At 40.3% G+C, this 17,152-nt stretch overlaps 2 protein-coding genes across 6 annotated transcripts; one reads left to right on the top strand and one right to left on the bottom strand.

Annotated features, from left to right (window-relative positions):
• Positions 1–1,680: 1,680 nt before the first annotated feature.
• slc31a1 (solute carrier family 31 member 1) lies at positions 1,681–14,961 on the top strand. Of its 5 annotated transcripts, XM_021590711.2 has the most exons (6): positions 1,713–1,968; positions 3,182–3,274; positions 11,691–11,820; positions 12,082–12,154; positions 12,309–12,477; positions 12,934–14,961. In XM_021590711.2, the coding sequence occupies exons 3-6, from the start codon at positions 11,704–11,706 to the stop codon at positions 13,133–13,135; spliced, it is 561 nt and encodes a 186-aa protein (XP_021446386.1). In that variant the 5' UTR covers positions 1,713–1,968; positions 3,182–3,274; positions 11,691–11,703; the 3' UTR covers positions 13,136–14,961. The 5 variants fall into 5 exon arrangements, with proteins under 5 accessions (XP_021446383.1, XP_021446386.1, XP_021446385.1 ...); XM_021590708.2 differs by lacking the exon at positions 3,182–3,274 and having other exon boundaries at positions 1,681–1,968; XM_021590710.2 differs by lacking the exons at positions 1,713–1,968; positions 3,182–3,274 and adding an exon at positions 4,752–4,862.
• Positions 14,949–16,751, bottom strand: cdc26 (cell division cycle 26 homolog). Its single transcript, XM_021590712.2, has 3 exons — positions 16,341–16,751; positions 15,762–15,862; positions 14,949–15,594 (listed from the first exon to the last, which is right to left on the bottom strand). The coding sequence occupies exons 2-3, from the start codon at positions 15,840–15,842 to the stop codon at positions 15,409–15,411; spliced, it is 267 nt and encodes an 88-aa protein (XP_021446387.1). The 5' UTR covers positions 15,843–15,862; positions 16,341–16,751; the 3' UTR covers positions 14,949–15,408.
• Between the last annotated feature and the right edge of the window lie 401 nt (positions 16,752–17,152).

Below are 17,152 nucleotides of genomic sequence, written 5' to 3' on the forward strand. Positions count from 1 at the left end.
CACAGAAACGTCATCGGGGTCGATGCATATGCGTTTTGCCGGATGTTTAGCCTGCATTTTTCATACTTGACGCACATGTGCTTCGCTTTTCAACTAGCTCAACCCTAGCTAATTGGAGTCTCTGTGTACTTCCGTTTGTACCACTGCACAATATTTTAAAGGCTTAATTTTAGGGGCTTAATCTGTGTCTGGGAAACCGGCCCTTAATAAGCAAGTACCCCAGACACCAGTCGTGGGGTCAATACCAAGTGCATTTGACTGCTTGGCATATTTACACCGTAAATTATATGAACTGACATTTAGTACATCTAGTCTAATCCTTTTCATATTGTTTAACCAGTAATTTATGTGACCAAATGTACATGTATAGTCTAATCCTTTTCTGTACAGTGAGTGTTTTGTACTTCTGATTTAATCTAATTCTGTTCTTTACATGGTTACTGACAAAAGCTAGATAAAGGTAAAAAATTACTGCAGGCTGTAGTGATGCTGAAATGCGATCAATTACCTACAGTAGGAATATTTGTGGACAGTTACAATTCCATGTTGCACAATCACAAATAATGAGGAAGGTACAAGGGCATGAAGTAATGGCAAACAATCCCATATGCTGCAAATCCCACATCCTGCAAAAACACCTCTCATCACAAACATACAAAACAACTCGTGTGAATGTTAGAGTTTGGACTGGTATCTAATTTCCTTATTAAGATATTCATGCCTTGGACATGGTTGTTCATGTTCAGCTTCGTGTACGAGAAGTGGAATTTCGATGGCATCCACTTCATCGGCAATAACAAAGGCGAATTCCATGTCTGACATTTAACGTTTCCTATAAGAAAAAAACAGAAGTTGTCAGATAGCAAACTGTCAGTGCATAAATATGTACCTCCCTGACTTTACTCGTTGATTTACGTCTACAGTCGGTTTATCACTCAAACGCGCACATTTACTTCTCAATCCCAGTTTGACAGGCATTCCCGGAAGTCTCACAATGTTATGTCTCTGGTTTAAGAACGCTTGTTTCATCAAACAGTAGGCCAGCGGTACTAATATTAGTACTTGAAATTATTCTCATCATATATATTTGTTAAAATGAGGTAATTTAAAATGTGGAGTGTGGCAGCCTGGTCTCTAGACTAGACGTAACATAGTAAAAGTAAATCCGGAATTGTAAAATAATATAATATCTCTTTCTGGACAACTTAAGCTTTTTAGCTAATTAGCAGATTTTCAACCACTTACCTACTTTGCAACTACGTATTATGTTAGCTAACCCTTCCCCTAACGTTAGCCAGACAGCTAGAATTTGTAACATATTACATGTTTTGCAAATTCGTAACATATTATGTTAAGCAAATTCGAAAATGTTGTACGTTTAGCAAATTCGTAATATAATCATACGAAATTAGTGATGGACTTCTACAAATTAATACATGTCATATGAAACGTAACATGTCATACTAAATGGAGTGTCTCGGATTTACATACAGAATAATACGAAATACTCTGAGACCAGGTTGCCATCCAACCCAGCCAGTGAAGAGACCACCACGAAAATACATACATTTTCTGAGAATATCTGTGAATAAAAAATTACATTCGATGGTATTTTGAGGGCAACAGTAAATGTAAAATACACACAGGGGATGTTATAAGGCGTCATGTAGGCTTACGGGCTGCCATGTGGCGGCGGAAGTGCCTACCCTGAACGGGTCGCCTGCTAAGCTACTACATGAAAACATCCGTGCTACGTCAACATTTTCCTGCATTGTCAAATGTCAGGCTTGCTGTGCTTTCGGCGTTTTGCCAGTAGAATAAACGCGAGTCTGAAAGTTCATTTGAAAGCTCATGGTTAATGATTAGGTTGTGAGTTATCTTGGCCCAAGAAAATCACGCTAGAACCACAGCGTTTCTAAACGTACTGTACTGTCGACGTTGCTGCCACCGTGTTATCTATATTGTGAGGTAAGCGTGTGCGTGGTTTCCTAGACTAAGTTAAACTGTATCGTTCTTTTGGACTTGTTTGACCTCTGTAGCTACTAGATAAGCTAGTTGGCTAGCAAGTACCTCGACTATCTAGTTCATTAGTTAGCAAAGTCGTTTTTTGGTATTATGCAACTTGAGCCATCTCACAATTTCAAACAAATGTGCATATGTTCGAGATCCCATTTTTATTTATATATATATATATATATATACTTTTTTTTAAAGACAACCCCATACAGCTAGTTAGCTGCCAACAAAATAGATTTCTAGCCTTTGACTATAATTCTACTATTCAGACGGTCAGTTATTGTCGAGAAACACTTGGCTTTTGTATTTGCTACAGTACACACAATTCTACTTTGTTGCCAAAGACTCAATGATCTTAGTCTCTCTCCACTATCTCAAGGTTTTACTTTGCTCTTTTGCGTCGTACTCTCATATTGCGAAACAAGTAAGCTATCAATATCTATCACATTGTCATGCTCATTAACTTGTCATAAAGCACAAACATGCAATATTCCCTATTCCAATGTCATACCTATTCCACAACTAGAAATTAAGCTACAAATTATGCAAAATAATCGTTTTTTTTTCAAGCTATTTCAATTGCAGCCTTTTCAGAGCATTGTGTTGAGCATTGATGATGATGCTGAAACAGAACCAATTGTACCTCGGTCCTTTTATACTCTTTTCACAGCCAATTACAGCTTTGAACACATTACCTGTCACAGTTATCCCCTTTATAACAGATTTTTAAAAAGTGAGCCTCTAGAGCCAGAAAGTTCCATGACCTGGCGGTCATTATTTATGTCGATCCAAAAGTACATTAAAAAAAATGGTGGAGGCCGGTCAACCACTAGAAATGTATGGAACTTTTGTCTCTGAAATGGTCGGTGCTCACTGATCTTAGTGTGGAAAGTCTGCTATTGAGTGACACTCAACAGCCACGGCAAACTCTGCCACAAGACTTGAACCCCAATGCACAAAAATCTATGTGGCTTAGATGCTGTTTTAAAGATCAGCTTTACCCATATTTTGGATTTCACTTTCAATTCGACTGCTCTGGGAATAACAGGGTCACTCATAGTTATCTGACTTTGTTATATTTTCATTTACTCTCAGATATGTGAATGGGAGGAATGTTTATGAGTGGGTCTGAGTGAAACAGTGCCCAATTGTCTTTATGTATCAGGAGGACAGTGACAGTATCCAATGGGCCAGGCTGTCCTCCAGCTATGCTGCTGTAGTTGGCATCAACCCTACATGACTGAACCTTGTTTGCCTGGTAAGGGTTTTCATTCTCAACAACCGGTTTACTTTACAGACAGACTTATACTTAGGCTAGTTGATGATGGAGGCAGCAGGGACCAAGTGTATTTGAATACAACTTGTCTGACCTCTGCCAAGCTTAACTGACCACTTTAAAAGTTGAAGTGGATTGTTAGTAATTGTTTTGATCTTGGTTATTGATTGAAATGGCGTCATAGTTACAGTAGAGAAAATCAATCCCCTCCTGGATCAAGATCCCTGCAGCCTAAATGTGTTTTTTTTACACTTGAAAAGTAATAGTGCCCCTTGTGTCCACTGCCAGTAATACAGTATACCCCGGTATGCTACAGGAACGGTATGCAAATCTGGTGACCGCCCAACCCTAGTCACATACAACATTCCATGAATGGAAAGCAGTGGATTGATAACACAGACATGACAGGTAAAATAAAATAAGGCTTAAACAACACCTGTAAATCAAAGATGGATTGATGAGAGCGTGATCTGAATCTAATGGAGAAATTCAAGTTTGAAGTTTGAATTGAAAACCTTTTGGTTATTGTACCTCAACCTGTATTGTTCTGTACCATCTTGTTTTAAAAGGCGGAAAGTAGGCTAACTTTGCCATTGTACACTCTTAGCTAGCCTGTGTACCCTTTATTGTACTGTATTTGCATCAGGTAGTGGGTCTTGTGCATTCATTAGGAATGTGTTTGAAGTCTGGCAATTATGTAGCAAATTAGGTCGGTGGTGTACTTTTAAATGTGAACGGATTAGGCTTAGGTCTATATGATCATGTGAGGCCAGTTAGGGTCATTGGTGGTGATATGGTACAGTATTTATTTAGATAAGACTGATTAATTGCACACTTTAAAATTGCAGGTCAAGGGTTATCTTTACTGTCCATTGAAGTGATTAGTGAGTTAGGCAGGCCTTTCCAAATGGCATGTTGCCACATTGACAGACGCAGGCACAGAATAATTTGAACATTGTCTTCTCTACTCAGCTTGTCTTTGTTCCATCAAGATGCTGAACTTGAGGATGCAGCTTTTACTAAAGGCAAGAGCTGAAGAAAGTTAATCTCGCTCTCTGAACAAAGCTACAGTACACAAACACACACACACACACACACACACACACAAACTGTTGAGTAAATAGTAGGCTTCACTGAGTAATCACCACCTCTGACCTCTAATCACAATGTTTGAGTTGCACAATCATGGAATGTTTTGTTGGTCAGTGGTTGTTGATGCTATTTTCCGATCTGTAATTTTGTACATTGTGCTATTTACTGAATATTTCATCATTGCTTCAGTCACTTTAATCGTTGGTGATGATTATTATGAGTACGTTTTATCAGCGCCTTTGGCTTTCATATAATAGGCCTACATCGGCCTTGACTTGACATGCACTTTTACGTCATGTTCCACAAAGCTGGAGGTTGGACTGTTCTATCACAGTCACACTAACTCATTTTAGACTAAAGGTGCAAGTACATTACATGCACAGTGCCTTCAGAAACAATTTGGCTGCAGGTAGCCTAGTGGTTAGAGCGTTGGACTAGTAAGCGAAAGGTTGCAAGATCAAATCTCCGAGCTGACAAGGTAAAAATCTGTCATTCTGCCCCTGAACATGGCAGTTAACCCACTATTCCTAGGGCGTCTTTGAAAATAAGAATTTATTCTTAACTGACTTGCCTTGTTAAATAAAGGTAAAATAGAAAAACATACTTTTCCCACATTTTGTTGTTACATTGCTTAAAGTTGAGGTGTTGTGTTACTGATCTACACACAATACCCCATATTGTCAGGAGTTCAGGAGTAAAACATTTGGTTAACAAATCACATAAGTTGCATGGACTCATTCGGTGTTCAATAATAGTGGTTAATGTGATTTTTGAACGACACCCCATCTGTCCCGCATACAATTATCTGTAAAGCCCCGCAATCGAGTAGTGAATTTCTAGCACAGATTCAACCACAAAGACCATGGAGGTTTTTCCAATGCCTCACATTTTTCTTCCACTTTGACATTAGAGTATTTTATGTAGATCGTTGACCAAAAATTTCAATTAAATACATTTTATTCCCACTTTGTAAAACAACAAAATCTGGAAAAAGTCAAGGGGTGTGTATACTTTCTAAAGGCATTGTCTTCTTCGCTGCAGTGTATCCATTTTCCTTTATCTTTGTCTCCGATTGGTTGCCATAAAGTCTAATGATTAACAATTCCCTGTACATGGACCCAGGCACAGGAAATGGCATCATTAGTTGTGTTCTATGCATCAGCATTCAGTTTATGATCAATTATTTTGATCAGGAAAGTGTTCTTGTGTTACTGTATCGGCTAGCTTATGTGGGTTTTACCAAACACGGATGAACACAAGCCTACACTGTTTGGTCCTGACTGTTTGTCTGGTCAAAGGACAGTTTTATGAAGTATAAAAGATTGAGCAGCAAACAAGTAAGTGAGTGGACATCCCATTATTTCGTCAGCTAATATATGTTTTGTCCAGCACTTGTAGGGTATGTTTTGGATGTGTTTAAAGTATTTGCTTTTGAAATGTCTCTTTTCCTCATTTGGGGGGGTGCAAACCCATGTGATTGGCTGGATCAGAGGAAATGAGAGGCAGATGAACAGTCACATGAGGAGGGCAGTCATGAGAGAGAGCAGCTTATTGCACAACAAGCAGTCACTTTCCCAGACTCAAGCAGGAGAGCACACACAGGATCAGACTACACACCTGTACGCATTGATAGGTTGCATGAACACACACATATTGACAAGTATCTTGTCATTGATTTGGCTGTAACAGAGACATTTGGGTAAGTTGTAATGTGGTGAGACATTTGGGTAAGTTTTATAATCTCACCCAATTTTATCTGGAATGAAACTATTTCATATAAATGGTCGAATCAAGAATGTTTAGGCTACCATTTAATAATATACATGTTCCTTGTATGAAATGTATTTCAGCTGTTTTACTTCTGCACGCTCCAAACAGTCTGACTGTTCTGGGGGGAAAAGCATGGACTCTGTTAATTATATGTTTCCTGTTTTTATGTATAGCTCAACCCGAGTAAGCGAATATATGCGGGGTTTAGGCTTTTGTCCACAGTACTTTGAGAGCAGTCGTTTCTAATGTGAGTCACATCTATATGGTGATCACCGTTGTTTTTTATTGAAGGGGCTAGATCAGCTTTAATTTTGCTGGGTTCTATCAATGTCATTTTTTGGCATAATTTCCAATCCCCCAAAAATATTTTTGTAACATTTATATATTTTACCTAACCCTCCCCTCCCCCAATTGGAGTAATCCAAGGACAACTATACTTAGGCATCTACTTCCAGTTTATACATACTAAATCCATTTTACGGACACGGTACATTTTATATTGGGTCACTTCATTTTTTTTCATCCTTCAGCCACCCTCAACCCCTAAAAACGATCCAGTCTTGACTTATTTCTGCTGTGCTGTTTCACAAAAGTTCTGAACCTTTCTATTCTCAAATTTCCACAGATTCTAAATGAAAGATGAACACCTTTACTAAAAGCACTATCATATTATTGATCGACTGACCATGGCTTTTCAAGTCACCCAGCAGTGCTATTTGCAAAGATAGATTTAAGTAAATGTTGTGATTTTTTTCTTCTTCAGCCATTCCTGAACCTGCAACCAAAAACAAGCTACATATGGGCAGTACCAAAATAAATTATCTAATGATTCTCTTTGCAGCAAAATCTGCAGAGCTGGGATGGTTGTATCCTCCATATAAACTCAGCAAAAAAGAAATGTCCTCTCACTGTCAACTGCGTTTATTTTCAGCAAACTTAACATGTGTAAATGTTTGTATGAACATAAGATTTAACAACTGAGACATAAACTGAACAAGTTCCACAGACGTGACAAACATAAATGGAATAATGTGTCCCTTAACAAAGGGGGGGTCAAAATCAAAAGTAACAGTCACTTTCAGGTGTGGCCACCAGCTGCATTAAGTACTGCAGTGCATCTCCTCATGGACTGCACCAGATTTGCCATTTTTTTCTGTGAGATGTTACCCCAGTCTTCCACCAAGGCACTTGCAAGTTCCCAGATGTGCTCAATGGGATTGAGATCCTGGCTCTTCGCTGGCCATGGCAGAACACTGACATTCCTGTCTTGCAGGAAATCATGCACAGAACGAGCAGTATGGCTGGTGGCATTGTCATGCTGGAGGGTCATGTCAGGATGAGCCTGCAGGAAGGGTACCACATGAGGGAGGAGGATGTCTTCCCTGTAACGCATTGCATTGAGATTGCCTGCAATGACAAGCCCAGTGCGATGATGCTGTGACACACCGTGAACTTTTTGCCAGTCATGTCTTGGGTCTAACGACGGTGGGTTTGTGCCCATAGGCAACGTTGTTGCCGGTGAGAACCTGCCTTACAACAGGCCTACAAACCCTCAATCCAGCCTCTATCAGCCTATTACGGACAGTCTGAGCACTGATGGAGAGATTGTGCGTGCCTGGTGTAACTCGGGCAGTTATTGTTGCTATCCTGTACCTGTCCCGCAGATGTGATGTTCAGATGTACCGATCCTGTGCAGGTGTTGTTACATGTGGTCTGCCACATCTGCAGTCCTCATGCCTCCGGCACGTTCACGCAAATGAGCAGGGACCCTGGGCATCTTTCTTTTGGTGTTTTTCCAGAGTCAGTTGAAAGGCCTCTTTTTAGGGTCCTAGGTTTTCATAACAGTGACCTTAATTGCCTAGGAGTGGGAGGTCCCGGTGCACAACTGAGCACGAGGACAAGTACATTAGTGTCTAGTTTGAGAAGCAGAGTTGCAAAGAAAAAGCCATATCTCAAACTGGCCAATAAAAAGAAAAGATGAGACAAATATAAACAAACATTAAGGTAGACTGGCCAATAAAAAGACAAAATTAAGATGGGCAAAAGAACACACACTGGACAGAGGAACTCTGCCTAGAAGGCCAGCATCCCAGAGTTGCCTCTTCACTGTTGACGTTGAGACTGGTGTTTTGCGGGTACTATTTAATGAAGCTTCCAGTTGAGGACTTGTGAGGCGTCTGTTTCTCAAACTAGACACTGTAATGTACTTGTCCTCGTGGTCAGTTGTGCACCGGGGCCTCCCACTCTTTCTATTCTTGTTAAAGAAAGTTTGCCCTGTTCTGTGAAGGGAGTAGTACACCGCGTTGTGTAAGATCTTCAGTTTCTTGGCAATTTCTCGCATGGAATAGCCTTCATTTCTCAGAACAAGAATAGAAATGCTGATGCTCCAGATACTCAACTAGTCTAAAGAAGGCCAGTTTTATTGCTTCTTTAATTAGCACAACAGTTTTCAGCTGTGCTAACATAATTGCAAAAGGGTTTACTAAGGATCAATTAGCCTTTTAAAATGATCAACTTGGTTAAGCTAACACAACATGCCAATGGAACACAGGATGGTTGCTGATAATGGGCGTCTGTCTGTACACCTATGTAGATGTTCCATTAAAAATCAGCCGTTCCCAGTTACAATAGTCATTTACAACATTGTCTATACTGTATTTCTGATCAATTTTATGTTATTTTAATGGACAAAAAAAAATGCTTTTCTTTCAAAATCAAAGGTATTTCTAAGTGACCCCCAAACTTTTGAACGGTAGTGTATCTAAATAAGGTATTTCTGTTTTTTTTTATGAATTTGCAAACATTTCTGCAAAGATTTTTACGCTTTGTCATTATGGGGTATTATGTGTAGATTGCTGAGAATCATTTTTTTTTAAAATACATTTTAGAATAAGGCTGTAACGTAACAAAATGTGGAAAAGTCAGGGGGTCTGAATACTTTCCGAAGGCACTGTATGTTTGTGTAATGGCTAACTTCTCGCTGTGGTAGTAACTGAGTCTAGCAGAGCAGAACAATATGAGGCAACAGATGTTTTGACTGGAAACTAGCAGTTTAAAAGATGTGGTTTTTGTCTTCATTTAGATTCTCGATGTCTGTTTTTCCTTGTCCGCTGATGTCATTGGTTTCCCCCGCTGGGTGTTCCAGACCTTTTTCATATCTTGTGTTTCTCTAATTAATTGACATTGTCCATTTTAAGTGGGCATTTATTGTGTTATAAAGGCAGTTTTTACGGATGTGGCCTTAGGTTGTTTAGACATTAGATTAGTAAGGGTCCTGATGGCGCTCTCGACTCAAGTGGCTAATTCTTCCTCTTCGAATGATTGCCCTCTTTCTTAAGTAGGGAGTGAAGGGGATTTTCAAGGTGACCTGTCTACTAGATTTAGATTTAACCTGAAGCCGTGTATGAAATAGCCTTGGCACACACTGGTCCGAACTGGCTTCACAGTTCTTGGGACCATGTTGTTCTATCTGTAGCCTAATATGTGTCTGTTCTTTCCTCAATTTAGGCACTCTTCAGATCCAACAAACGCAACTATAATTAGCCTAACTATTGTAATTGCATTATCAATAACTCGATTACAAAATGGCAACGCTGTAATCGTCCTCTTGACCTATAAATGTTTATGGTCTGGGTACTGTGCTTCCTTTTGCACGTACTTGATGTCCAAGAAAACCGTTTCAATCAGCGTTTACAATAGACCCCGGCCACCAGTGGGTTCAGTACAGTAGGTTGAGGTTCATGGTTAAAACACCTCTCAGCTGAGTCACACCATCACCGTCTCTCCATAGCAATAACACTGGGTACGTTGGCGACTTTGACTGACTCGTTTTAATTATGGTCCTAACTTGTTAATCGGTGCTAACCAAGGAGCATTAGAAAGGATCTGGGGCTTGTCCTCGGGCTAGTGTTATGGTGCCAAGCCAAGAACCAGGCTACTCAAATTCTGAGTGATTACCCACTTCATCCCTCTTTAAGCTCACAGAGTCAAACACGGACCGGTGTCCTTACAAATCTGGAACATTTGGTTTGAGAGGACCTAAATTCAACGTGCAGGCCTACACCTGCACACTATGCATTTTTCCTGGACGATAATAAGCATGAGTCCTACACTGTGCTGATAAGGGTGGGGCAGTGTTCCCTCTAAGCTGTGTGTGTGCGTGGGTGCTGCACAGCTCCCCGGGACTTCTGTGCAGAAGAAATATCAGCCCACAGAGAGAAGCACGAGATTGAACTTGACTTGAAATAAGGGCTGTGTTTCCTGTAGGCTTACCCTGGCATGATGTTTTGATAACCATGTAAATCTCCCTCGGACATGGTGGACTTTTATCAATATATTCGTCTATATTTACTTCCGAAAATGCTAATTGGCATCAAAGTAGACATCATGCAAGACTACAAATCCCTACAAGCTCCTGCACGTCATCTCTAGCTGACACTTTTGCTAACAGGTATTGTGTCAATTTAAAACTTGCACAGGACAGTTCACAGAATTGTACTGTTAAAGAAATGTAGCCAATTTATTAATTGCAAAATGTAGCTAACTTCACATAGTTAATCCAGAGATTCTTACCTTTGCCTTGAATCAGGCTGTCGCATCCAGATCATGGCATTTGTAGTTCTTTATTATAGCCACATTAGCAGCTTATTAGCATTTAAATTTTGGGGGATAAATACAGGGAACTATGTTGATATAAATCATCTTGTCCTAGAGAGATTTACATGGTTATCAAAACATCACGCTAGGGTAAGCCTACACGAAACGCAGCCCTTATTTTAAGTGTTTCTAAAATCCCCTATAGGAAAAATGAATGTTGGAAAAAAGATTAGACCCATTTCCTTGTTTGACTGCACGGTTTTATGGGTATTATGACTTCTACTCTGGTACTCTATAGGCAGCAGGTAGCATAATTTGTCTGATTCTCTGTAATAATGGAATGGGCATAATAATGCATTTTATTTTGTAAAGTGGTTTCTTGTGTCAAACAACACATTTTCAGTCACCTCCTTGTCTATTGGACAAGTGGATAAACAGGTTAATGTCAAGCCCTGCACGTTGTTTTCAAAAGTCTCAGAATGTAGGCTTACATTGAACACCCCACATTGGCTGCTACTGTAGGCTGGATGATAGAACAGCTATTTCCATGTTAAAATGTTATGGGATGCATTTTCTACATTATTTTGATGGTAGGCCACTGGTAGCACTACATTATGATCAAATAGCCACAGTAGCCTACTTGGCCACTTGTTAAAACTGTAACTTAAAGCAGGTACAGCCTGTGTGTTGGAAGTTGCACAGAATTTTCACTACGTTCAAGTTTGGGCTCAGCAGACCTTAAATATGCTCAGTGCCTAATTTATTTTTAGTGAACATTTTATTTTTGGCTTGATGTCTGTTTCCGTCTTGGCTTCACAATAATTTTCTGAACACCTTTGGCACTGCCAAATACCTACCACAAAAGCCACCTGTCGTGGACAAATGAGTGTATGTATGTGACTGATGTGTATTTTGTCTCTGTATTTCCTGGTTCTTGCAGTCCTACAGTACAGATGAACATGGACATGCACCATGATCACCACGACCACGGCACCATGGCTCCTCCCACGGGGACAGACTCCCATGGGGATGCAGCAGTACACAGTGCAGGAGGAATGATGATGATGATGGTGAGTGGGCCTGGCACTCAAAAAATATATATCACACACTAATTTCTCTGTTACAGTGTGGGATTTACATAGGCTTGGCACCCTGTCACTGCACTTTCTACCACCAAAGTTGCAAATCTGATTTAAGATGAATGGTTTTAAACTCTCTTAATTCAAATGGCCTGCTTGACATTTCTCTCTGCTGTGTGTGAGCTGAATCACTGTAAACCCCTTGGCTCTGTAGGTGTGTGACACAATTTGTTTTCTATTCCTCTTCTGAAGCAAATGACCTTCTACTTTGGCTACACAAACGTGGAGCTGCTGTTTGCCGGTCTTGTCATCAACACACCTGGAGGTAAGAGTGTGTGTGTTTTCCAGGATGCATTTGTAGACTTGAAATGTAGTGCAAAAAGTATTTTATGACCATGGCCATTATCAGTTCATTATTATCCCCAAAAATAAGTTTAATATCTAACCAACATTAACATCTCAATCATGTCTCCTCTCAGAGATGGCAGGGGCCTGCATTGGTTGTTTCCTGCTGGCTGTGCTCTACGAGGGGCTGAAGATCGGCAGGGAGTTCCTGTTGAGAAGGAACCAGGTCAACGTGCGCTATAACTCCATGCCTGTCCCAGGAGCAGATGGTACCATGCTCATGGAGACCCACAAGACTGTAGGGTGAGTGAGACCAAATATGCAACAGGCCTCCTCACTAAACGGACACACAGTATTGCAGTGAAGTGTTCCGATTTATACCCCAAATGTGAGACTTCTAGACGTGGCAGCCAAAAAGGGCTACTGGCTCCACATTAACTTGTAGTAGGACATTTTGAAGCTTATTTGTCCCATTTCACACATGTACACGTGTGTATTAATACGCATGTGTGAATTGTAAATGTGTTTTTTTTGCATATCCCAACTCTCCCTGAGACACACTTGTAGACTGGCTCAATGCTCGAACCACTAGGCTACCTGCTGCCCTGCCTTACTATTTGTGGGGAACGTTGTAGCCATAACAGGAATTTAAAAATGCCTAAGTAGCCACTAACACCCGACTTGCAGAGTGCTGTGAATGAATTGATTGAAAACATGACTCTCTTAATATTCCTGTTTCCTTCTCTCTCTCCCCTGTAGCCAGCGGATGCTGAGTCTGTCCCACTTGCTGCAGACGGTGTTACACATCATCCAAGTGATGGTCAGCTACTTCCTTATGTTGGTCTTCATGACCTACAACGCTTACCTGTGTATCGCCGTGGCAGCGGGAGCCGGGGTGGGATACTTCTTATTCAGCTGGAAAAAGGCTGTGGTTGTTGACATCACCGAACACTGTCACTGACACCCCCATCTGGTCTATTCATCCTACCACACACGTAAAACACACACATATAGGCATTCTCCTTTCAATCATCATGCATCGTTTTTTTTTTGCATGTATCACATTTGGACAGTTCCCTTTGTCACACTAAAGCTTGATGGTAAATCTGAATTATGACCATGTGCTTCCTGTCTCAATCTCCACGTCTCTGTCAAAAGAGCTGAACGTTCACTCTTCCCCCAGTCGTGCCATTCTCAATCAGTATTTTTATTATTGCGCAACAATCGGTGAACGTTCATCCTTACAGCATCGGACCTAGGGTTTTCTGCTCATACAGGGCATTTGCGACATTTACAACCACTTTCTCCTTGAAGAACAGTGTGCTGGTACAAGCAGGGAGTAGTTATATGAATAGGGCCTATAGTATCTCCTGACCAGGGAACAATGCTGGGCCCTAGTTGAAGCATTCTGAAGCCAAGTCCTCTGCATTTCAGCTGACTGTCCGATGGGGGTCATACATAATCAGTGTCTCACAACGGGAGTCAAAGGTCATACTTGAGATTGGCTGTATAACTGAGCCTTAGTAAACCCTTTGCCTTAAAGGAGGAAAACATGTGACAGCCTAGGCCAACTGTAGACAGGACCCATAGTCTACTGATAAGTGCCAGCACCATTTTAAAGAAGTTTGTCCTTGTATTGGTCATGTGATTATATGACAACCCTTAAAACCATCATGATACACACTGCTATACAATGTTCAATTTTGGATAGATTTTTTTTTTTTTTTAAACTCAGTATTTACAAATAACTCTTCACTTAAGAGTAGGCTTGATCTGACCCATACATGTACAATAACAATTGGCTCTTGCACATTTAAGAAGCCAGTGTAAATAGAAATATATGTACATGTCAAACAAACCTACTGCTAGTATCACCTCCAACGAAGATAATTTTACATCTAAATTCAAGTGTCTGCATTTCTAAATCTTCACTACCATAAATTGTTGCTGGCCAAATCTTTAATTTGCTTGTTTCAAGAAACTAATTACTGTTGAACAGATTACTGGGTCTAATCTGAGCACATAAGGAGGTCCCTAAAAAGGGTTAACTTTATCACTTCATGAAGTGGGATTCCCCGCTATAATTTGACAGTAACTTTTGGTGTGTTTATTCAATAGGCTTAAAGTAGCACATGTCAACACAACATGGATACTAGTGTCCTTATTGGAGCAAGTGCTCAGGTCCCAAGGACAAGCAGATAACTCTGGGAAAGTAGGAGGCTGGATCCAGTGCTTTCTCAGACTGGCCTAGTAACACATGATTTCTGCACTACTCTGTGACCCATCGGTGCTTAGGCCACACACTACAGACAGTACATACTTTGACAGAAGGGTGATTTCTATGAAGTAGAACCTAAAAGAGAAAATATTTCCCTTTTAGGTATGTCTTTTTAGTTTGTTAATGGTTTACTTTTTTTTTTTTTAGATAAATGACTGTAGTAAATGTTTATCAGTTGCCTGAGTGACATTGTGTTGTGCCTGGTTTGGGGATCAAATTCCTAGTTGCTATAACTGGATTTAACAGCCACGTGTTCTCATTACATTACAATAAAGCCAGGGACATTAGTATATACTTGAACATAACTGTTTCTGCTTTACCATGTGGGATCATGTATAAAGAGGATATATTAGTCTACTGTACAAATGGAGTGTTGAAGTAAATTGGCCAAAAACAAGTGGGAATCTGACCACCACTCCAGCATCGGTGTGAACATGTCTGTATAGTTTTACATATTTATAGTGCTGTAATCTTTTTAGAGAAAACAAGTAATAAATTGTATCATTCAAGAACTGTATTTGTTAGATTCTGTTGCAGTCTCCTGTCCTTGACATAATGCGGCATCGAAGGCAAATAAAAGTACAAGCATACCATTGTAAGTAATGACTGATTTAGTTCAAGTCCATTCAGTTAATCGATCTTCGCACAGATGCTACCAGGTCTGGATGTTTGTAATGAAGGAGGGAAACCACTGTACACGACCCCTCCCATCAAACATTACATTGTACAAAAGGCCACCCTTTGCATCGCAAGTCCTAACTTTTCAGGTAAATGCAGCAACATTACTTTAGACTTATGAATGCAATATGATCCTCAAAGTACACATTTCTTTGTAGAGATACACTTCTCAGGTAAACAAATACCCCTGACCATGTCAAGAGCACAATCACGGTGCCAACCACACACCAATGCTGGAGGGGCCAACCATTTTAGTGGTCTCTGTGTCTGTTAGGAACCTAAAATTGCAGGTTTCCAAAGAGCGATGGCAAGGTGTTGGGTTTAGGATGGGGCTTGTAGCCTATTCTCTCATTGATCATCTGTTCCCGTGTCTTCCCATCCCCTGTTCCACTACCGGCCCCCACCATGTCACTCGACATCGCCACGCCAACAACATCCACCTCATCTCGCTGTTTCTTCCGACTCTGAAAGAGGAAACCAGTGTGGGTGGTAGTTAGACACATGAAAGTTCTGCTAATCATCAAGCTTTTCTTGCAAAGATAATAGGGAATGCATTGTTCATACACTAATAAGATAGTATTTTATACCTGCAAATACTATAGAGATTATTCATGATGTTGCGGCTACTCACCTCAAGCTCTTTCTTGACACTCTCAAACTCCTCCGTGTCATCCAACTTCAGCTCCAGACGGGTGGGCTTTCTGCGCAGCATCTTCTACCCACTAACGTTAGCTGGGAAGCAGATGTGCTGTATCAATGACTACTTATTCACACAAGAGCCATAGGAATCTGTTGTACTATTATAGCTGGCTAAAGATAAAGGTGATAAGTCAAGTGCTGAGTGCAATAGGTAACGTTAGCATTAAATCACTTATAGTACTGTATATGAAATGACACAATGAGTAATTGTTAACTCTGCATGGTTGAAAAAGGACACGTAAGTATGAATGTCACTGTTAGTCTAGACCTGTTGATTACGAAGCCTGTGACAAATAACATTTGATTTGATTTAGGCTGCCAAATTAATTAATTGCGCCCATATCTCTGCAACGTCCTACTCCTAGCTAGCTAAACAGCAAGCTGGCTAACTAGAGCTAAGACTACAGTGACGGACCAAATTTGGCAAAGGAGACCAAAATAGCGAGTTTCCCACGTAAATACTTTGTCTCTGAGACCCAATGAAACAGGCAAATCGTTCATATTTACTTACATTTTGTTGTTGTTTATTTGGATAGTAGCTAGCCACGCTCTGTAGATTCCGCCATAAATTGACAAAGAGCTTCTGGGTAAAGTAGTTTTTCAGCAGTGCTTTGCTTCGGCGTGCATGACCCTTATTTAGTCAATCGGCTTGTTCGACATAGAGAACGCCATCTTGTGTTCCTAAAACCCAGAAATGAGTTACCTCTGGTTCGTTCAGCCATTCATATGGCGAAAATGAATAGGAAAGAATTGGGTTTTGGGATAAATGCCGAAAATAATGTCTGCGGTTAACACAGGCTTAATATAAGTCAGTTTGTGACCTTTTTATGAATTCTTTCCCCATACATTTTTGTCATTTGAATGGCTGAACGAACCAGATGTAACTCATTTTAGGATTTTAGGATTACAAACTGGCGAGCTCTATTGCAGCCGACTTTAAAGGTGAGTCAAGACTGACTGGTTTACAAATCACCTTATAACCAGTGGTGTGAAGTACTTAAGTAGTACTTTACTATTCATATTTTTGACAACTGACTTTTACTTCACTACATGCCTAAAGGAAATAGTGTACTTTTTACTCCAAACATTTTCCCTGACACCCAAAAGTACTAGTTACATGTTGAATGCTTAGCAGCACAGGAAGATGGTCCAATTCACGCTGTTCTCAAGAGAACATCCCTGGCACCTCTACTGCCTCTGATCTGATGGACTCACTAAACACAAATCCTTTGTGTTGGAGTATGCCTCTGGCTATCCGTAAATTAAAAAAAACAAGAACATTGTGCTGTCTGGTTTGCTTAATATAAGGAATTTGAAATTATT

This window comes from Oncorhynchus mykiss, chromosome Y, assembly GCF_013265735.2.
Source record: "Oncorhynchus mykiss isolate Arlee chromosome Y, USDA_OmykA_1.1, whole genome shotgun sequence".
NCBI classification, from domain to species: domain Eukaryota; kingdom Metazoa; phylum Chordata; class Actinopteri; order Salmoniformes; family Salmonidae; genus Oncorhynchus; species Oncorhynchus mykiss.